Genomic DNA, 19,487 nt, shown 5'->3' with positions numbered 1-19,487 from the left:
GTTTGGGGTGTACCAGATTGGAGTAATGCAGCCTCCATCGGTGCTCCAGATTGCTCATTTGCTTATTGTGAAATAAATGAATATTTTGGAAGTACAAATTTTCATGGAGAAGAAAGTGCTATAGTCAGGTGAGCCTTAGCAGCTGTGTTACTGGTTCAATATTAGGGTTGAGCGATCGGAATCGAAAAGATCAGATTCCGATCGTCGATCAAGGAAATTTCACGATCGTGATCAGAATTCCGATCCTGATCTTTTCCAGCAGGATCGAGGTCAGAGGTTATCTCAAGATCGGCTCAACCCTATTCAAGTATATATATCATTAATAGGGTTGAGTGATCGGGAAAGATCGGATCCCAATCGGCGATTGGCTGGAAAATGATCAGAAACCGGATTTTAAAATCAATCCTGAAATCTCAAGATCGGCTCAACCCTATTCACACTGATGATAGACTCCTTGGAAGTTTTTGTATTTGTGAAGACATAAAACTTGTATATTCCCACCACTGCAATAATATATGACAAGTGACTGCAGGATATGTGGGTGTAGTAGCTGTAGTATTACTACAAGGGCGGATATTGAGGTTGATTTTGCAGTCGTTTAGTTTGTCCTTATTTTGGTAGACACCCAAAGAACTATAGATTTTCTTAAAGTCTTATAAATAATGTACAGAAATAACAAACTATGGCTGCCAATAGTTTGCAATGTTTTCTCCCTCTACATGGGATTACTGCTACGTGACCATATTTATGTCTATCATGCAATATAAGCCTCATATCTCCCCTAAGTAAAAGTTTAAGTATTATAGCACTGCGGAATACATCATATAAAATAAAGGCAGATTTCTAGTTCCTTGAAATTATTTGTTTCTTCCAACCATAGCCTAACAAACTCTAGACCAGGGTGTAGGTGTTTGGGGATGCAGTGATTGGCCCCTAGTGGAGCCTAAAGGACCCCATTGCTACATAAGACACATGATAGGTGAGGGCCCTGTAACAAGTTTTATACTGTAGCCCAAGAGCTTACGCTAGATTCACACTTGCATTCTGATTTCCGTTCTTCGGGTCGGCTTGTTAAAGACCTGCCAGATTTCCGCCCCCAAAATTCCTCCTAACGGAATCTGGGCACAAGTGTGAACCTAGCCTTAAAGTTATCTGTATGTTCCTAAAGTTCCATGTGCAGCGCAAAGGTTGTACCAATGTCCGCCCTTGGGTGCCTCACTATGCACCATATTCTACCATAAAGCAAAGCTTTTTAGAGGATAATACATGTGGCATGCACAACATTTACGTTGCCAAAAGAGGGACCATTAAGTCCTGTCCCACAGACCACCCCTGGGAAAAACCTCTAAACTGGGCTGCATTTTAGTAGGCTACATTCCATTTCAGGTTAGGAAATGTTGGAAATGCATTGTTTCCATTATCTGGCTAAAGAACCTCAGAGGGCCTCTTTGTGGAGTAACTCATGTGACAGCAAGTGTTCCCCTAAAAGACACCACAGCCAAAAACCTGTGACATTGAGTGGTTTGCTGCGGCAGCCCCTGCTGACCCCACTGCAGGAATCCCAGCTTTCAGCTATAGTATTACAAAGGTTGAAACCCGAAAGTGCTACCCAAAGCAATACTGAACATGTTGTGGGATTCAAAGCATTGTGGTTTTAGTTGCAGCATGTGGAAATCTCATCTAAAATGCTGCTACTGTATATGGCAGCAGATTCACTTATGGAAAGTCTGCAGAATCAGAGTATTATGACCCCCTATACCTATACAATATAATGACCTCCTCTTACCCCTACACACCGTATAATGCCCACTTTTACCCCTACACACCGTATAATGCCCACTTTTACCCCTACACACCGTATAATGCCCACTTTTACCCCTACACACTGTATGATGCCCACTTTTACCCCTACACACCGTATAATGCCCACTTTTACCCCTACACACTGTATGATGCCCACTTTTACCCCTACACACCGTATAATGCCCACTTTTACCCCTACACACTGTATGATGCCCACTTTTACCCCTACACACTGTATGATGCCCACTTTTACCCCTACACACCGTTTAATGCCCACTTTTACCCCTACACACAGTGTAATGGTCCTTTTTTTGTCCCCGCACATATTAATGACCGCCATATACAATCACAAACTATAATTTTCCAAATAGTATAAAGGAACCCTTTTAATCCCACACAGTATAATGGCCCCATATGCCCACCATCTCTGTTGTCGATGGGGCCCAGGGTAGCAAGTGATGAGTCCAGATTTCCTCATTACTTACCGCTCTTGTTCCCCATACTCCTCGCTCATTCTCTCTGCTTTGGTACCGTCATACATAATCCTGTGAGTGCTAGAAATAAGAAGGGCCAATGAGTCCGGGAATCTAAGAGCGGTGAGTAATGGGCAGTCTAGCTTCAGGTCTTCCCCCCTCCCCCCATATTGATGAGCTATCCATCAGTTTATAAGTCCCACAAAACCCTTTTAAAATATTAAAAAATGAGAAAAGAAGCAAATAAAGTTGCGTGTTGTGCTATGTTTCCTTGCTCTTCCTAATGTTTCCAGCCCCATCTCCGCGGCCTGAGTTCGGTGGTGTTTGCCTTCTGCTCAAGCTGGCAATTTCCACAAAGAGAAAATATTTAAATGGCATATTTTCTAAATGCTGCCTCGTGCTCGGGGATTTGGAAGCAGCTGCAGAGGAGAAGTGTCTAATGAAAATGAAATGTGAATTTGCACTGAATGGAATGAGTTTTGATTGTGCGTCTGAGTGCTGTAATTACACGTGTCACGCGGTAATTAAGCGCTCGCAGTGTGGCCACGGTGTGTCTCTCTTTTGTCTGCAGATGGTTTGGGAAAACGGCTGCGTTGTAATCGTGATGTTGACATCACTAGCAGAGAATGGAGTCAAACAGTGTTACCACTACTGGCCCGACGAAGGCTCTAACCTCTACCACATCTACGAGGTATCTATCGCTCTATCCAATACATCATCCTCTTTATTGATCACATTATACATCAAAATAATACAAAGGTATTCTCTTCACTGGTGTCTGCAGCTCCTAGGCAGAGCTATGTGTTTCCAAGCATAATGTTTGGTCCATTCCAAGCTCCCGTTGATAGGTTAGTAAGAAAAGAGAAGAGGGGAACATTGTCAGAATAATAGTGATTGTAGATGGGAAGTAAATGATAGATAGATAGATAGATAGATAGATAGATAGATAGATAGATAGATAGATAGATAGATAGATAGATAGATAGATAATACTGGAAATAGATAGATAGATAGATAGATAGATAGATAGATAGATAGATAGATAGATAGATATATATGATAGATAGATAGATAGATAGATAGATAGATAGATAGATAGATAGATAGATAGATAGATAGATATGATGATTGATAGATAGATAGATAGATAGATAGATAAGAGATAGATAGATAGATAGATAGATAGATAGATAGATAGATAGATAGATAGATAGATAAGAGATAGATAGATATAGATAGATAGATAGATAGATAGATATAGATAGATAGATAGATAGATAGATAGATAGATAGATAGATAGATAGATAGATAGATAGATGATACTGGAAATAGATAGATAGATAGATAGATAGATAGATAGATAGATAGATAGATAGATAGATATGATGATAGATGGATAGATAGATAATGATAGATAGATAGATAGATAGATAGATAGATAGATAGATAGATAGATAGATAGATAGATGATACTGGAAATAGATAGATAGATAGATAGATAGATAGATAGATAGATAGATAGATAGATATGATGATAGATGGATAGATAGATAATGATAGATAGATAGATAGATAGATAGATAGATAGATAGATAGATAGATATGATGATAGATAGATAGATAGATAGATAGATTAGATAAAAAAAAATTAAAAATACTATCACACCAGGTGATATTTTTCCTGCTTTCTTTCTTTTAATTACAAGTTGATGTTAAGAGACTCCAGGCTAATGTGAATTGTGACGAGCCACTTTCCTGTAGTGGATTACCAGCTCCTATAAATAAAGCCCTTCATTCTGATTAATATGGAGCAGGATGATGAGACAGGTGTAGAGTCCTCTAGAGGAGGTAGATCTTTGTAAATCAATATGAAGCAGATGTTTGTCAATGTTCTTAAATTGTGCCCTATGACTCCAATCCCATCCAGGTAAACCTTGTCTCTGAACATATCTGGTGTGAAGATTTCCTTGTGAGAAGCTTCTATCTAAAAAACCTACAGACTAATGAAACCCGCACAGTCACCCAGTTTAACTTCCTCAACTGGAATGACCATGGTGTACCAACTTCAACACGCTCACTGCTAGATTTTCGCAGGTACAGACTTGTTCTTTGCACCTTCCTGTATCCAATAATGGCATAAGCATGCTGTGATTTTGTTATTATACCTATGCCGTATCATTATATAACACATTTAATATGACCTGGCTTACTTATTGTAAACTGGGGGAGTCAGATGTAACTACATACTAGCAGTGTGAGTGTTTTGTAAAGCTTCCATACAGGCTAAAGCACACACTGATGTCACAGTACAGGAATGGATGACATATTGATGTCACAATGGTGTGATAATTCTCATAGTAATGTTAAAGTACAGGGGTAATAAACATAGTGATGTCACAGTATATGTATAATGTACACAGTGATGTCACAGTACTGGGATAATACACACAGTGATGTCACAGTACAGGGATAATACACACAGTGATGTCACAGTACAGGGATAATAGACACAGTGATGTCACAGTACAGGGATAATACACACAGTGATGTCACAGTGCAGATATAATACACACAGTGATGTCACAGTACAGAGATAATACACACAGTGATGTCACAGTATAGGGATAATACACACAGTGATGTCACAGTACAGGATAATACACACAGTGATGTCACAGTACAGGGATAATACACACAGTGATGTCACAGCGTAGGGATAATACACACAGTGATGTCACAGTACAGAGATAATACACACAGTGATGTCACAGTATAGGGATAATACACACAGTGATGTCACAGTACAGGATAATACACACAGTGATGTCACAGTACAGAGATAATACACACAGTGATGTCACAGTACAGAGATAATACACACAGTGATGTCACAGTATAGGGATAATACACACAGTGATGTCACAGTACAGAGATAATACAGTGATGTCACAGTACAGGGATAATACACACAGTGATGTCACAGTACAGGGATAATACACACAGTGATGTCACAGTACAGGGATAATACACACAGTGATGTCACAGTATAGGGATAATACACACAGTGATGTCACAGTACAGGGATAATATACACAGTGATGTCACAGTACAGGGATAATACACACAGTGATGTCACAGTACAGAGATAATACACACAGTGATGTCACAGTACAGGGATAATACACACAGTGATGTCACAGTACAGGGATAATACACACAGTGATGTCACAGTACAGGGATAATATACACAGTGATGTCACAGTACAGGGATAATACACACAGTGATGTCACAGCGTAGGGATAATACACACAGTGATGTCACAGTACAGGGATAATACACACAGTGATGTCACAGTACAGGGATAATACACACAGTGATGTCACAGTACAGGATAATACACACAGTGATGTCACAGTACAGGGATAATACACACAGTGATGTCACAGCGTAGGGATAATACACACTGTACTGTGACATCACTGTGTGTATTATCTCTGTACTGTTACATCACTGTGTGTATCACTGTGTGTATTATCCCTGTACTGTAGGGATAATACACACAGTGATGTCACAGTACAGGGATAATACACACAGTGATGTCACAGTATAGGGATAATACACACAGTGATGTCACAGTACAGGATAATACACACAGTGATGTCACAGTACAGGGATAATACACACAGTGATGTCACAGCGTAGGGATAATACACACAGTGATGTCACAGTACAGAGATAATACACACAGTGATGTCACAGTATAGGGATAATACACACAGTGATGTCACAGTACAGGATAATACACACAGTGATGTCACAGTACAGAGATAATACACACAGTGATGTCACAGTATAGGGATAATACACACAGTGATGTCACAGTACAGAGATAATACAGTGATGTCACAGTACAGGGATAATACACACAGTGATGTCACAGCGTAGGGATAATACACACAGTGATGTCACAGTACAGAGATAATACACACAGTGATGTCACAGTATAGGGATAATACACACAGTGATGTCACAGTACAGGATAATACACACAGTGATGTCACAGTACAGAGATAATACACACAGTGATGTCACAGTATAGGGATAATACACACAGTGATGTCACAGTACAGAGATAATACAGTGATGTCACAGTACAGGGATAATACACACAGTGATGTCACAGTACAGGGATAATACACACAGTGATGTCACAGTACAGGGATAATACACACAGTGATGTCACAGTATAGGGATAATACACACAGTGATGTCACAGTACAGGGATAATATACACAGTGATGTCACAGTACAGGGATAATACACACAGTGATGTCACAGTACAGAGATAATACACACAGTGATGTCACAGTACAGGGATAATACACACAGTGATGTCACAGTACAGGGATAATACACACAGTGATGTCACAGTACAGGGATAATATACACAGTGATGTCACAGTACAGGGATAATACACACAGTGATGTCACAGCGTAGGGATAATACACACAGTGATGTCACAGTACAGGGATAATACACACAGTGATGTCACAGTACAGGGATAATACACACAGTGATGTCACAGTACAGGGATAATACACACAGTGATGTCACAGTACAGGGATAATACACACAGTGATGTCACAGCGTAGGGATAATACACACTGTACTGTGACATCACTGTGTGTATTATCTCTGTACTGTTACATCACTGTGTGTATCACTGTGTGTATTATCCCTGTACTGTAGGGATAATACACACAGTGATGTCACAGTACAGGGATAATACACACAGTTATGTCATAGTACAGGGATAATACACACAGTGATGTCACAGTACAGGGATAATACACACAGTGATGTCACAGTACAGGGATAATACACGCAGTGATGTCACAGTACAGGGATAATATACACAATCTGTGTGTCATATGTTCTACTTTCACTGACCTGTACACTGCACAGTGCCTTAAATGGGGGAAGGCAAAAAAGAAAATGCAGCAAAAAGTGATGATAAAGGCTGTCGTTGTTTTCTGCACCTTATCTGCTTTGGTATTTTTATGCCACATTATTTAGATACATTTCGCTATGTGGGACAACACATACAGTTATTACATTCAGTGTTCAAACTTCCTTAAATCAATAATATGCAGGAAGATAGCCTTCTCCCCTCCACCTGCCACCTGTGCTGATCACTCACTATTAATTCATCTGTAAAGTCCGTCTTCATGGTGGCGAAGAGAAGAGACAGCTGCCGCCCCATAGATGTCTATAGAGAGGGAAGGGAAGGAAGAGGAAGGGGCAGAAGCAGGGGGCTAACTGATATAATCTCTACCATACACAACGCCATATCTACCTTCTCTCACACATAAGCAGCAGCAGGAGCAGCATAGAGGGCAATATATAGCAGTAATGAGCGGTGTAACTGTGAATCCAGCACTGGAGTGAGAGAATAAAAAACTTACTAGAAGCAGCAGCGGGGTGTAGCTTTGTGTCTTTCCTTCCCCTCTCCATAGACTTCTTTGGCCAACAGTTGTAATCTGCATCCACAGTAAACTCAAAATCCATCTTCATCTCTGCCTCATATCTATGGATTTTTTCAGTGAATTTAGGAGTGGCAGTGCAGGAGGAGGGAAGAAAGAAGCATTTTTCTGTAATAAGATACATTGCAATCTTTCTTATCTTTGCTTGTACTATTGATTTATGACAAGATGTTTTATAATAGGAGGTCTTATTATATAATCATATTATATAAATCGAGTCTACCACCTTCCCCAAATATTATTGCTACAGAGCAGTGACACACATCATACCCCTGTTATGTATGCCTCTTTGGTAGATTTAGAGAATAACAACTTGAGGTTTTATGCAGATAAAGCATTTGGTGCACTGGGGGCGGGCCTTCAGCTCCCTGGAGCACTGTTGTGGCCACTCAGACCCTTATCATCTCCTGCCTGTAAAAATCCTGGTAGTGGTAATTGTTTTTTATGGCATCACCCGTTCTACTTCTGCACCAAGATTTGCATTGCTCCCAGAGATAAAGACCCACCCCCAGTGCACCAGCCACCACCTTTACATAAGGTTTCAATGTTGATTTTCTCAAAATCTACAATAGTCACCTACATAACAAAGGTATGTTATATATCACTGCAATGTGGTGGTGAAAATTTTATATACTTGTGGGAGGGGGATAGAGTCCCTTTAAATCACAAATTCAGCTCTGCTACACTCGTCTATAAGCACAAAATAAGGAGAATGCAAATTGTTTATAGCAATGTGACTGTATATACACCCGAGTATCTCAGCGTGTACGGCTTAATTATACTTGATATCATACAGAGAAAATTGTGGAAGTGATTTGGCATAATAAGGATTCCTTAGACGGCTTAGAAGGTGTCTCGTAGGAGGTACATGGGGAGGAAGTGAACTATTCTGGATGTAGTGCACATACTTTGTAAATGGTACATACAGTAAAAGCACATAATTATGGTGTAGAGCCGGCACTTGACACATAATCAGCCGGCGCTATCGCTTTGTGCCAGGCTTTTACGCGCAGCCCCTGCTCATCATATCACAGAAATAATAGGGGTTATGCAGGGAGAGTGCTGACCTTTAATGTCTCCGGGTTTGTCATTTTTCGCGAATTGTAAAAGCCTTTTGAGAAGATGTGACATATTGGTTAAGGAACTGTTCTTTGATGCGCAAGGTCATTGGTTCAATTCCTGCCTCTGTCACTGGTGCTCACTGTGGTCTTGGGCAAATCCATTTATCTGCCTGCCTGTCACTGACTTATAACAATAGCATTAATCCGTTCTTCTGGGGACTCTTCGGAGGATGCGCAAAATCCGAAATAAGTACGGAAACTCCAATGTGGCGGCAGATTTTATTTAAAGAGGGTCCCAGTCTAAAAACATTGCTGGGTAATCATTCCTTAGAACTCTCCGTTCTGCCGTTCCTCTGTTATTCCTCCTGGCAATGCATAAACGAACCCTTTGGATCTGATTGGACAGGACCTGAATGTGTAGGGACACCTCTTTGTGAAGGCTGATTGAAATGACCACCCAATATAACATTCCAAAAATATTCTTCTAGAGGGGACCTTCTTAGCCAGATGCTGTATGCGCATTGACTATGTACGTGCAGCGGCAGGAACGTGGAGTCATCTCAGAGACAAGGCAGAGACATTTTATTACCGCCCTACCTTCCATATTGCCAGGATGGGGTTCTCCTCCAGGTCCGATGGTCGTATCATCAACCTAGGGAAGCGGAAAACTGCAGGAGCTGCTGGGTCCTAGAGAAGCCAGATCACCTCTGCAGTTCTCATTAGGAGGCTGGATCCTACATGAAAATTTTTATTTTAGGACCACTTTTGTGCTACTACCCCCCAACACACACACACGCACACACATGCACACACACACGCACATGCACACACACACGCACATGCACACACACGCATGCACATGCACGCACATGCACACACGCACGCACGCACATGCACACACACCATAAAAACCAGACATGTTTTTGTTTACGCTTTTCCAAATATTAAAAAAAACATGCAAAAGTAAAACTGGTCTAAAAATAAAGACCTATGTATCACAGTAAAAGAGTCCCAAAAATCCATTGAATAACCATGTTATAGCCCTCAAAACCATATATAAGGGGGAAAAAAAGTTAAAATTGTGAACCAGGAAAAATGACCCAGGCATGAAGTGGTTAAACAAGATGGCCAGCATGCATAATATATGGAGTAAAGGCCTTCTCATATTGATGACTTATCGTAAGGAAGGACAGGCCATTAATATTGGAATCCTGGAGACCCTATTTATGCAATTTAAGCAAAAGTGTAGAAACCCCTTTAAGCACCATATAAGCAGCCTGAAGTATCTGGTCTTGTACATGTGTGAAAACCGTACACGATGTAGCAGAGCTAAGACTGTCAATACTGCAAGCCTGAATCTGCCTGTGTCTTTCACCTGACATCAGTGCATTACCATTACATGTCTATAAGGCTTTACAAATAATCCTATTAGATCTATTCAGTCAGATGTCCTGGTGTCAGTGACAGATCCAGCACTGCTACATCTGCACACGCTCATACAGTCCCCACTCGGAGGACCATACTGGATAACTTAATATTCTGTGATTTGTTACACTAATACCGCAGCCATGAGATAGACAGCCAGCTGTGGCCAGAAAGGGCTCATGTGTTTTGGGCTCCTGTGTCATCCAGATTGTATTATTGTCATAGAAGTCACATTTCTGCAATTGAGATGCTGAAAATAGTCAAAAAAAAGTGATATCACCTTCAAGATTGATCATAAACATAAAGTATAGAAAATGATAGAGCGTAAGTAGATAGATACGTGTGATGATTGATAGATAGATAGATAGATAGATAGACAGATGGATAGATGATAGATAGATAGATAGATAGATACATAATAGATAGATAGATAGATAGATAGATAGATAGATAGATAGATAGATAGATATGGGATGGATGATAGATAGATAGATAGATAGATAGATAGATAGATAGATAGATAGATAGATAGATAGATATGGGATGGATGATAGATAGATAGATAGATATGGGATGGATGATAGATAGATAGATAGATAGATAGATAGATAGATAGATAGATAGATAGATAGATAGATAGATATGGGATGGATGATAGATAGATAGATAGATAGATAGATAGATAGATAGATAGATAGATATGGGATGGATGATAGATAGATAGATAGATAGATAGATAGATAGATAGATAGGAGATAGATAGATAGATAGATAGATAGATAGATAGATAGACAGATGGATAGATGATAGATAGATAGATAGATAGATAGATAGATAGATAGATAGATACAAGATAGATAGATAGATATGGAATGGATGATAGATAGATAGATAGATAGATAGATAGATAGATAGATAGATAGATAGATAGATTGATAGATAGATAGATAGATAGATAGATAGATAGATAGATAGATAGATAGATAGATAGATATGGGATGGATGATAGATAGATAGATAGATAGATAGACAGATGGATAGATGATAGATAGATAGCTAGATAGATAGATAGATAGATACATAATAGATAGATAGATAGATAGATAGATAGATAGATAGATAGATAGATATGGGATGGATGATAGATAGATAGATAGATAGATAGATAGATAGATAGATAGGAGATAGATAGATAGATAGATAGATAGATAGATATGGATTTGTGTTTCAGATGCTAATACTGTATATTCTACATCAGCATTTCAACATCCAAGTGATCCATTTTATAAATGTCCCCTAAATGTCCTCATATTGACTGCTTCTAATAAGGAGTGAGGGGACATGTTTTATAGATGAATAACGACACATATAACACGTCCCAACCCCCACCGGCCATGTGACAACCGCCCATTTATCAGGCAATATCAGCGGATCAATACTGATGATCCAGAATGATCGAGACCTCGGCTGTGTCTTCTCTAGTTCTTGTTTGGCTGCACACCATAAAATATACAGCAGCCATATGTGAGTAGGGTATTGGAGTAATGACTGTGTATTATATATTACATGGTTTGTATCTCAGATGAGGCTTATATAGAGTTACCCATAGACTTGTCATCTATTTGGGTTATCATACAGTATGTATGAGCAGATCCAGATATTACAAGAATGATGGAAAAGTCGCTTAAAGGCTGTATAGCTAGAATGACTCTTCCATGACCTATATTGGCTACATTTGCAGTATATATGGTTGCCCCTGTACAATGTATAGGGTGTCCTCATTTTAATCCATGGATATTTTAAGTAAATTACAAAAGTAGCAAAAATAGATGCGGGTGATACCAGAAAGCAACAGAACACTTAGGGTATGTCCACAGAGAAAGGTGTCAGAATCAGCAGGAAAACAAATTCCTTAAATCTGCCACCCATTAATTTTAAGACCTAAGGCCCTATGTTCCGGAAAAACAACATTTCTGCCTGCTGCGGAAACAAAATGCTGCGGTTTACAGTACTAGCAAAGTGATTGAGATTCTGGCTAACCCCATGCACACACTACAGGAAAAAAGGGCGTTATAAAAAACACAGTTTGTCAATTTTAGCTGCAGAAATGCATTTTCCCTATGGCTTTAATAAGGAAAGAGAAATGCGTTGTAGGATGAAATGTGTTTTTTAGCTGCGGCTTGCTACGTGGAGCCTTAACCTAAAGGGTTTTCCAGGCTTATTAATTGATGACCTATCCTTTACACAGAACATCAATTAAAGAGCGATAGTTTTGTCACACCCCCCCCCCCCCCCGCCTGGTCGATGAAGAGACTGCTGCGCTCACTCAAACCACGAGTACGTACAAGGACAGCGCTGTACATTTATATAGGGGTTATGCTTGATATTTGAGCTTCCATTACGCCTATGGGGAAATTGCCAGAATTTCCGTAGGTATAATTGACATGCTGCGATTTCCAAAACCGCAACGTTTGGAAATCGCAGTGTGTCTACTGCTCGCATTTTCCAGCAAGGTGTGGTTGGGATTTTCTAGAATCCCATCCACCTCACAGTGACTCTAAAATGCTGCATTTTTTTCCATGGTGTTTCCAGCGCGGCGTTTACATCACGTGGGGCCTCGGCCTTAAATGGGAATTAGTAACCAATGCTCCATTTGACATATTCGGCCCTATATGGCTGAGGTTTCACTGCTGAAGACGGCCACACACCAATTACACCTATTACATAAGGCTATTCCAAATGCAGTCCTGTGGCAGAAAAGCAAGGGTTAGGGAGAGTTCACACAGAGTAACGTGCCGCGTGATGTGGCACGTATATGGCGTGTGAGACTTTGCGGGCCGTATATGCTCCCATTGATTTCAATGGGAGCTGGGATCGTATACGCCGCAAAATCACGGCCGCAAAATAGCGCCGCGTGTACGATCCCAGCTCCCATTGAAATCAATGGGAGCGTATACGACCCACAAAGTCTAACACGCCGTATACGTGCCACATCACGCGGCAGGTTACTCCGTGTGAACTCTCCCTTAGTCTCAGCGGGTCAGTATTTTATCAATGTGAACACACCCAAAGGCGCACATTATATGACAAACTACCAATGGTTATATGTTGTTCTTCAGTATTATCTACATCTGCTTTTCAGTAAAATCGATACATGTGCTTTATGGTGACCTGAAGCCTCTTCTGACTTGTCTATACATACTTGTATTCTACATGAAGTAACAAGGCTATATCATCACTTACAAGAGTTCTGCGTTTTACCGTTCCTCTATTAGGTTAAGTTCACACGGGGTATTTTGGTCAGGATTTTGAGGCCGTATCCACCTCAAAATCCTGACCAAAAAGACTGCCCCTATTGAAATCAATGAGAGCCGGTCAGTTCTTTTTTCCGGGAACCGATTTGTTCCGGCTCCCGGAAAAAGAAGCGACATGTTCATTCTTTCAGGTGGATTCACCTCGTGACATCCACCTGAAGACACTCCCTCCTCCGGACTAGGCCCATTCATTTGGGCCTAATCCGGAGTGGAGTGCGCATCGGCAGCCAGTCGCAGCTACCTGTATTTTGGAGGCCGCCTCAGCTTCCGGTCCAAAAAACCAGGTCCAGTGTGAACTTAACCTAAATCCTATTGGAACTATATGAATATATCAAATAAATCGATAACTGGGTACTACCATATCTTATCAATGTGGGGTGTCTCTACACAGTCTGACCTTATCCATACTGACTGGACAATGTCATAGTGTGCACCCAGCAGTCAACATACTCATAAATTTGCAGGAGGAATAACTGAGGAACAGCACAATATAGAGGTAGGAGAACAGACATGTCAGGAGACATAACAAGCAGAATCCTCACAATTACAATCCAGACTGTACTTTGTTCTTAGATGGTGGTAATTTTTTAAAAAAATTTAAAATTTCTACTGATTTTCTTATTTTAAATTCACATTTTTAGTTTATTCCAGTGACAAAATGTTTTTCTTTTCCGACTGTTAAATTTTTGAATGTAATTGTTACTAATGCGAATCAATCAAAATGCAAATTGTGATGTAAATTTTTGTAAATTTCTTGTGTTATTCTGTACTGTGAAGATGGGGAAGGAAAAAAAAATTGTAAGTTCTATAGAAACCTCACAACAAAGGTCACCTTGGCATCTGCCTTGTACACTTAAACAGAGCTAATATTGACCGCTTTGGTAATCCGTTCCCTACCGTTGTGTGCGAAAACCAAACACACTAAGAGCTCCGATGGCTTGCATCACCTTAGGATAAAACACCAAATAATCTAATTTTTATTTAAAAAAATTCTCCTTTTTATTTTTTCTTGCTGTACACACATTGGCATTTACTAACAAGCGCTCCTTTTGAAAATGGTTAAATTCTTATTTTGCCAGCTAATTCGCAGTTGCCAGTGTCATTTTTGTGATGTTGCAGCTAGTAATATGAGCCCAGTTGCATAGTCACAAAAGTGATCATTGGAAACTGTCACTCTGCTGCGGGGACAATATGGAAGCCCCTTTTCTGTGCCTCTAACGACCTTTGACCTTTGCTTGCTGACGGTTTGCATGACGAGTTTCTTTTCATTCATTGAACCAAGGGTTTGGTTTGTATCACTAATCATTCTCTCTCCCTTTCTCTCTGCCTCTCTCGTGTGTATACACATTAATAATACATGTTCTGCGGTGAACGGCCGGCTTGTTGTTATCATTTTTGCACTGACAGAATGAAATGCTTGGTTATAGATTTATTTAGGCTGGTACAATTAACCCTTAATTATATGTGAATTCATGGCAAAGCATCGACCTGCTCGCACTGAATGCTAAGGTGATTGTACGTCACGTATTATTCTACATATGACAATATATTATTATAGGAATGATAAATTCTTATATATGTATTATAATAATGATTCTTTGTAACAAGACTGTATTGTGTTATCTGTTATTTGACGTCATGATTTTATTGTATGCATTGTATATTTTGTATATGCCTGAAACGATCATTTTACGAGAGTGTATCTTCATGTGTTGTAACAGAATATATTTATTGGATTTTATTTTTTTTTTTCTTATGCAAAAAAAAAAAATTTTTTTTATTAGATATTGTTGTGTATGGGATGTTCAAATATTTTGTTAGGATTTTCAATGATTTTGCATTTACTTAAAATAACAAATATTCATTGTTTGTATGTTTTACTTAAAGAGGACCTTTCATGGGTTTGGGCACATGCGGTGTTATATACCGCTGGAAAGCCGACCGTGCGCTGAATTCAGTGCACTGTCGGCTTTTCTGATCTGTGTCCTGGGTGAAGAGCTATCGGTCCCGGTACTGTAGCTCTTCACAGTCAGAAGGGCGTTTCTGACAGTCATTCAGGAACGTCCTTCTGCACAGCAGCGCCTATCACAATGTACAGGGAGAAACGCTCCCTCCCTCTGCTCACAGTGCTCGTCCATAGACGAGTATTATCTGGAGGGGAGGGGGCGTTCCTCCCCGCTCACACTATACAGCGCTCTTGACGCTGCTGTGCAGAAGGACGTTCCTGACAGAGTTTCAGAAACACCCTTCTGACTGTGAAGAGCTACGGTACCAGCACCGATAGCTCTTCACCCAGGGCACAGACCGGGAAAGCCAAAAGTGCACTGAACACAGCGCACTGTCGGCTTTCCAGCGGTATATAACAACTCATGTGCCCAAATCCATGAAAGGTCCTCTTTAAGAGGTTCCCTGGGAAAAAGCCAAAAATAAATAAATATAAAAAAGTCAGGGTACCTGATCTGACACAGAGCATCCTCTTAGCAAGATGCAGGAGGATGTGTTTAAGAAAAAAAAAATGGCTTCCACGATTAGAGGAATCAGATGGAGTTGGGGGCAGGCCAATGGATACAACCATGAATACAGGAGCTTTCCATGGTCTGGCACTTGTTTATATCCAGCCATGATTTCCTTATTGTGATCAGGTTATCTTCTTGTGCGTGTAGTGTCCCTGCCTGATTTGGTGTAAGAAACAAGGAAATCATGACCTGGTGCCAGATCCCAGACAAGTCCTATAATCTTGGCCATATCCATTGGCAACCGATCAAGACACAAAACTGTCACCACTAAGGAGATGATCACATTACTGCTATCAATGTCCATTACAAGGAAGGAAGTTTCCGTCTTGTATTTACACGAGTGAATGTAGACGGACGCCAGGCGGAGGGAGCTCGGTTTGCATTGGTCACTTAATCTCCATTACTCTTATCCTATAATGTAGAGATAGCAACAGACATTAATAACGATAGTGCAAACCTACTCTGAGATGTTATAGAAAATCCTTAACACACTTCAAAATTTTTAATTGCCAGTATGTTTAATGTTTCATTGTCTACAAATTTTAATTATGGTTACGTTCATTGGAAAACACCTTTAAGCCCCACTCTGCCCCACCTCTAGCTCCACCCTGCCCCACCTCTAGCTCCACCCCTTTCCCTCAAGGAGCAGGGAACCATCTAGAATGGTTTACACAGGGATGAAGAGCGGTAGCCATTTTGTTCACACTCCTGCCCCTAGAGGTAAAAAAAAGCTCCTGCATCCTGCTTTTTAGAAGGATGTAGCTAGGTGTCAAGGCCGGTAACCGGACATTTTTTATTCTTTGGCCTATTCCTGGAGAATCCTTTTATTGATGGTTGCAAATACAATGTTTGGGTCGGTGGAGTTGATTCCCATTTATTGCAGAATTTTCACATTTTATCACCATGGCTACTCCAAGTGCTTGATATTGATCATCTAAACCATTGATGATTCTACCACCAAATTTAGCATAATACATTTATACATAATACCTTTTTCATAAACATCATAGACTGTACAAGTTAGACTATTGGAAGGAGTCAGTATTACTAGAAGGAGTTTGCCCATCTTACAATGTAATGTCATATTACTAGGATTTGGCATCACTTTATGATCAGCGAAGGTCGAACTTCTGGGGCCCTCACTGATCCTAAGAATAAAGGGTGCAAAATGATGTTTTAGGGATGAATCCCGTTCTAAGGTTTCCCTGCACATTCAAGTGGAATGGTTGTATCATGGTGGCTGATGCAAGTTCCATGCCCATGGAGGACTCTAATGAGAAATCACAATGGGACACCCTACAGAGATTTAATTATATTATTTATTACATTATATGTTTTAATGATTTACTATAAATCCTAAATTACAATAAAATAATAGTAAAATCTGAATTTAAGGTACAGGAAAGATAAAAAATTGTTTAGATTTAGACATTTCATTACCTACAAATGTGCCCTTCCTTATTTTTCCTCTCAGCTTGACATATGTCCAGAGCTGACGGAAAAGTTGACCAGCTTTTCTAATATATGATATTGGGAAACCTTAAATTTCTCTATAGGTCTCCATATATTAGTGTCTATAGGCAGCTTAGATTAGTCTATCTATCAAGGCAGCTACTACTTAGTCCCAGTTCACATCTGCGTTTGGTAATCCATTTGGGGGAGTCTGCATGGGGACCCCCCGAATGGATTACCAAACTCATTGACAATCGGTGAGCTTATGAAAGTACACGGACCTCATGGACTGTAATAGGGTCCGTGTGTTTTCCGTGTGGTGTCCGCATGAGTCATGCAGAGAGGAAAGCAGTTCATGATCTACTTTCCTGTCCAAATGACTTGTGCATAGAGCACACGGACCCCATTATACTCTATGGGGTTCACGTGATTTCACTGTACACCACTTGTCAATGCGTTCAGTAGTCCGTTCTGGGGGTCTCCAAGCACACTCCCCGAATGGATTACCAAATGCAGATGTGAACCAGGCCTTAGTATTACTAAAGTTTCTAAAAAAAGAAAATCTACTAAATATTTTCTTATTTAAAAAAACCCAAATTATAAAATCATGGCCGACATTCATCCCTGTCTAAAGCGTTACATCTATAGTAGTTGCTGGTTGCCTTTGTAGTATGGGTTGATAACCTTCATACTGCTAAAATCGTAGCTCAGGGAACATGTATAATATGTAACATATATCGGATGAAAATTACGTATTTAGGCACCAGGAATAAAATCTATAGGCCCACACTTAACACATTGACTCCATTTCTATCTATGCGCCATGTCCAATTTTACTACATGTAAAATACATGAATACATGTAATACATGAACATAGCGCGTTGCCAGATTTTAAGTTGAGCCTGAATATTGGCCTCTCCTAATGTCTCTTTTATAATGTTGAACACAAATATCGCCTTTTTATTGGGCATTGATCACCATAGCTATAAAAAAAACTTGATTTTAATACATTTAAATGTATCAAAATATTCTTGTTTTTCGACACCTTTTGCCAAAACTACATGTTTACCAAGACATCTGAATTCATTATCTGCCTTAGACAAGCAGACATCCATCCTAGCTTCCAATTTATGATATCCCGTCAATACTCCTCTATAGGTCTTCCAGACAGAAACGCGGTGTTATCTTACCTATAGCCTATACAATTATTTCATTTATGATTCCCAGCTTGTCCGTGTAGCCACATTAGATAAAATAACTACAGAATTCATCTTCGCTGGATGGTATTGAAAATATCCTGATAAAACTGCTCATTAAATTTCTTGTGACTGCACAGTGGGTCTCGCCCAACAATCCGTCCGGCACTGTCATATCAATGATGAAGCAGTCAGACACATTTTATTTTCTTTTTACTCTTCACTATAAAGAAGATCGAGATCTCTGTGTTCCAAATCTTTGGTTTATTTGTGTGAGCTTAGACAAGGCTTCTCAGCAATTCACCAGACACAAACCATTATTTCTTGTAGTTGCCAAATTAGTATTTCTACAGTTCCCTCACTCACAAATAGAAAAGTCTCGGGAGCTGATTTGTGGGCAATAGCGAAAACTCTACTGAAACATATTTTTTATTTTAGTCTTCTTTTTTTTTATTCTTTTTTTTTTTTTTTTTTTTTATAACAAAGATTGTAGACCGATTAAATTCTTAAAGATTTAGGCTGCCAAACAATATTCTGATATAAAATGACATTTTTTTAGAATTTTGTTTTACGACAATTGACTTTACCAGTTTTTTTTATTGATATTTTTTCCAGCTTACAACACAGCGATTCAGATTTTTTTTGATTTTTTTTTGCTGTCATACAGAACCAAAAGACACGTAACAAAGAGACACATAAA

The 19,487-nt window shown here is 39.6% G+C and overlaps 1 protein-coding gene across 1 annotated transcript in view; it reads left to right on the top strand.

The window, feature by feature from the left end:
- PTPRN2 (protein tyrosine phosphatase receptor type N2) overlaps positions 1–19,487 on the top strand; it is a 723,914-nt gene that overhangs the window by 688,314 nt on the left and 16,113 nt on the right. The window contains exons 18-19 of the mRNA XM_075271520.1: positions 2,848–2,967; positions 4,205–4,371. Coding sequence (XP_075127621.1) covers positions 2,848–2,967; positions 4,205–4,371 — 287 coding nt within the window. The remainder of the gene's footprint in view (positions 1–2,847; positions 2,968–4,204; positions 4,372–19,487) is intronic.

This window comes from Leptodactylus fuscus, chromosome 4 (assembly GCF_031893055.1).
Source record: "Leptodactylus fuscus isolate aLepFus1 chromosome 4, aLepFus1.hap2, whole genome shotgun sequence".
Classification (NCBI taxonomy): Eukaryota; Metazoa; Chordata; class Amphibia; order Anura; family Leptodactylidae; genus Leptodactylus; species Leptodactylus fuscus.
This window is presented reverse-complemented; position numbering and strand designations above follow the sequence as displayed.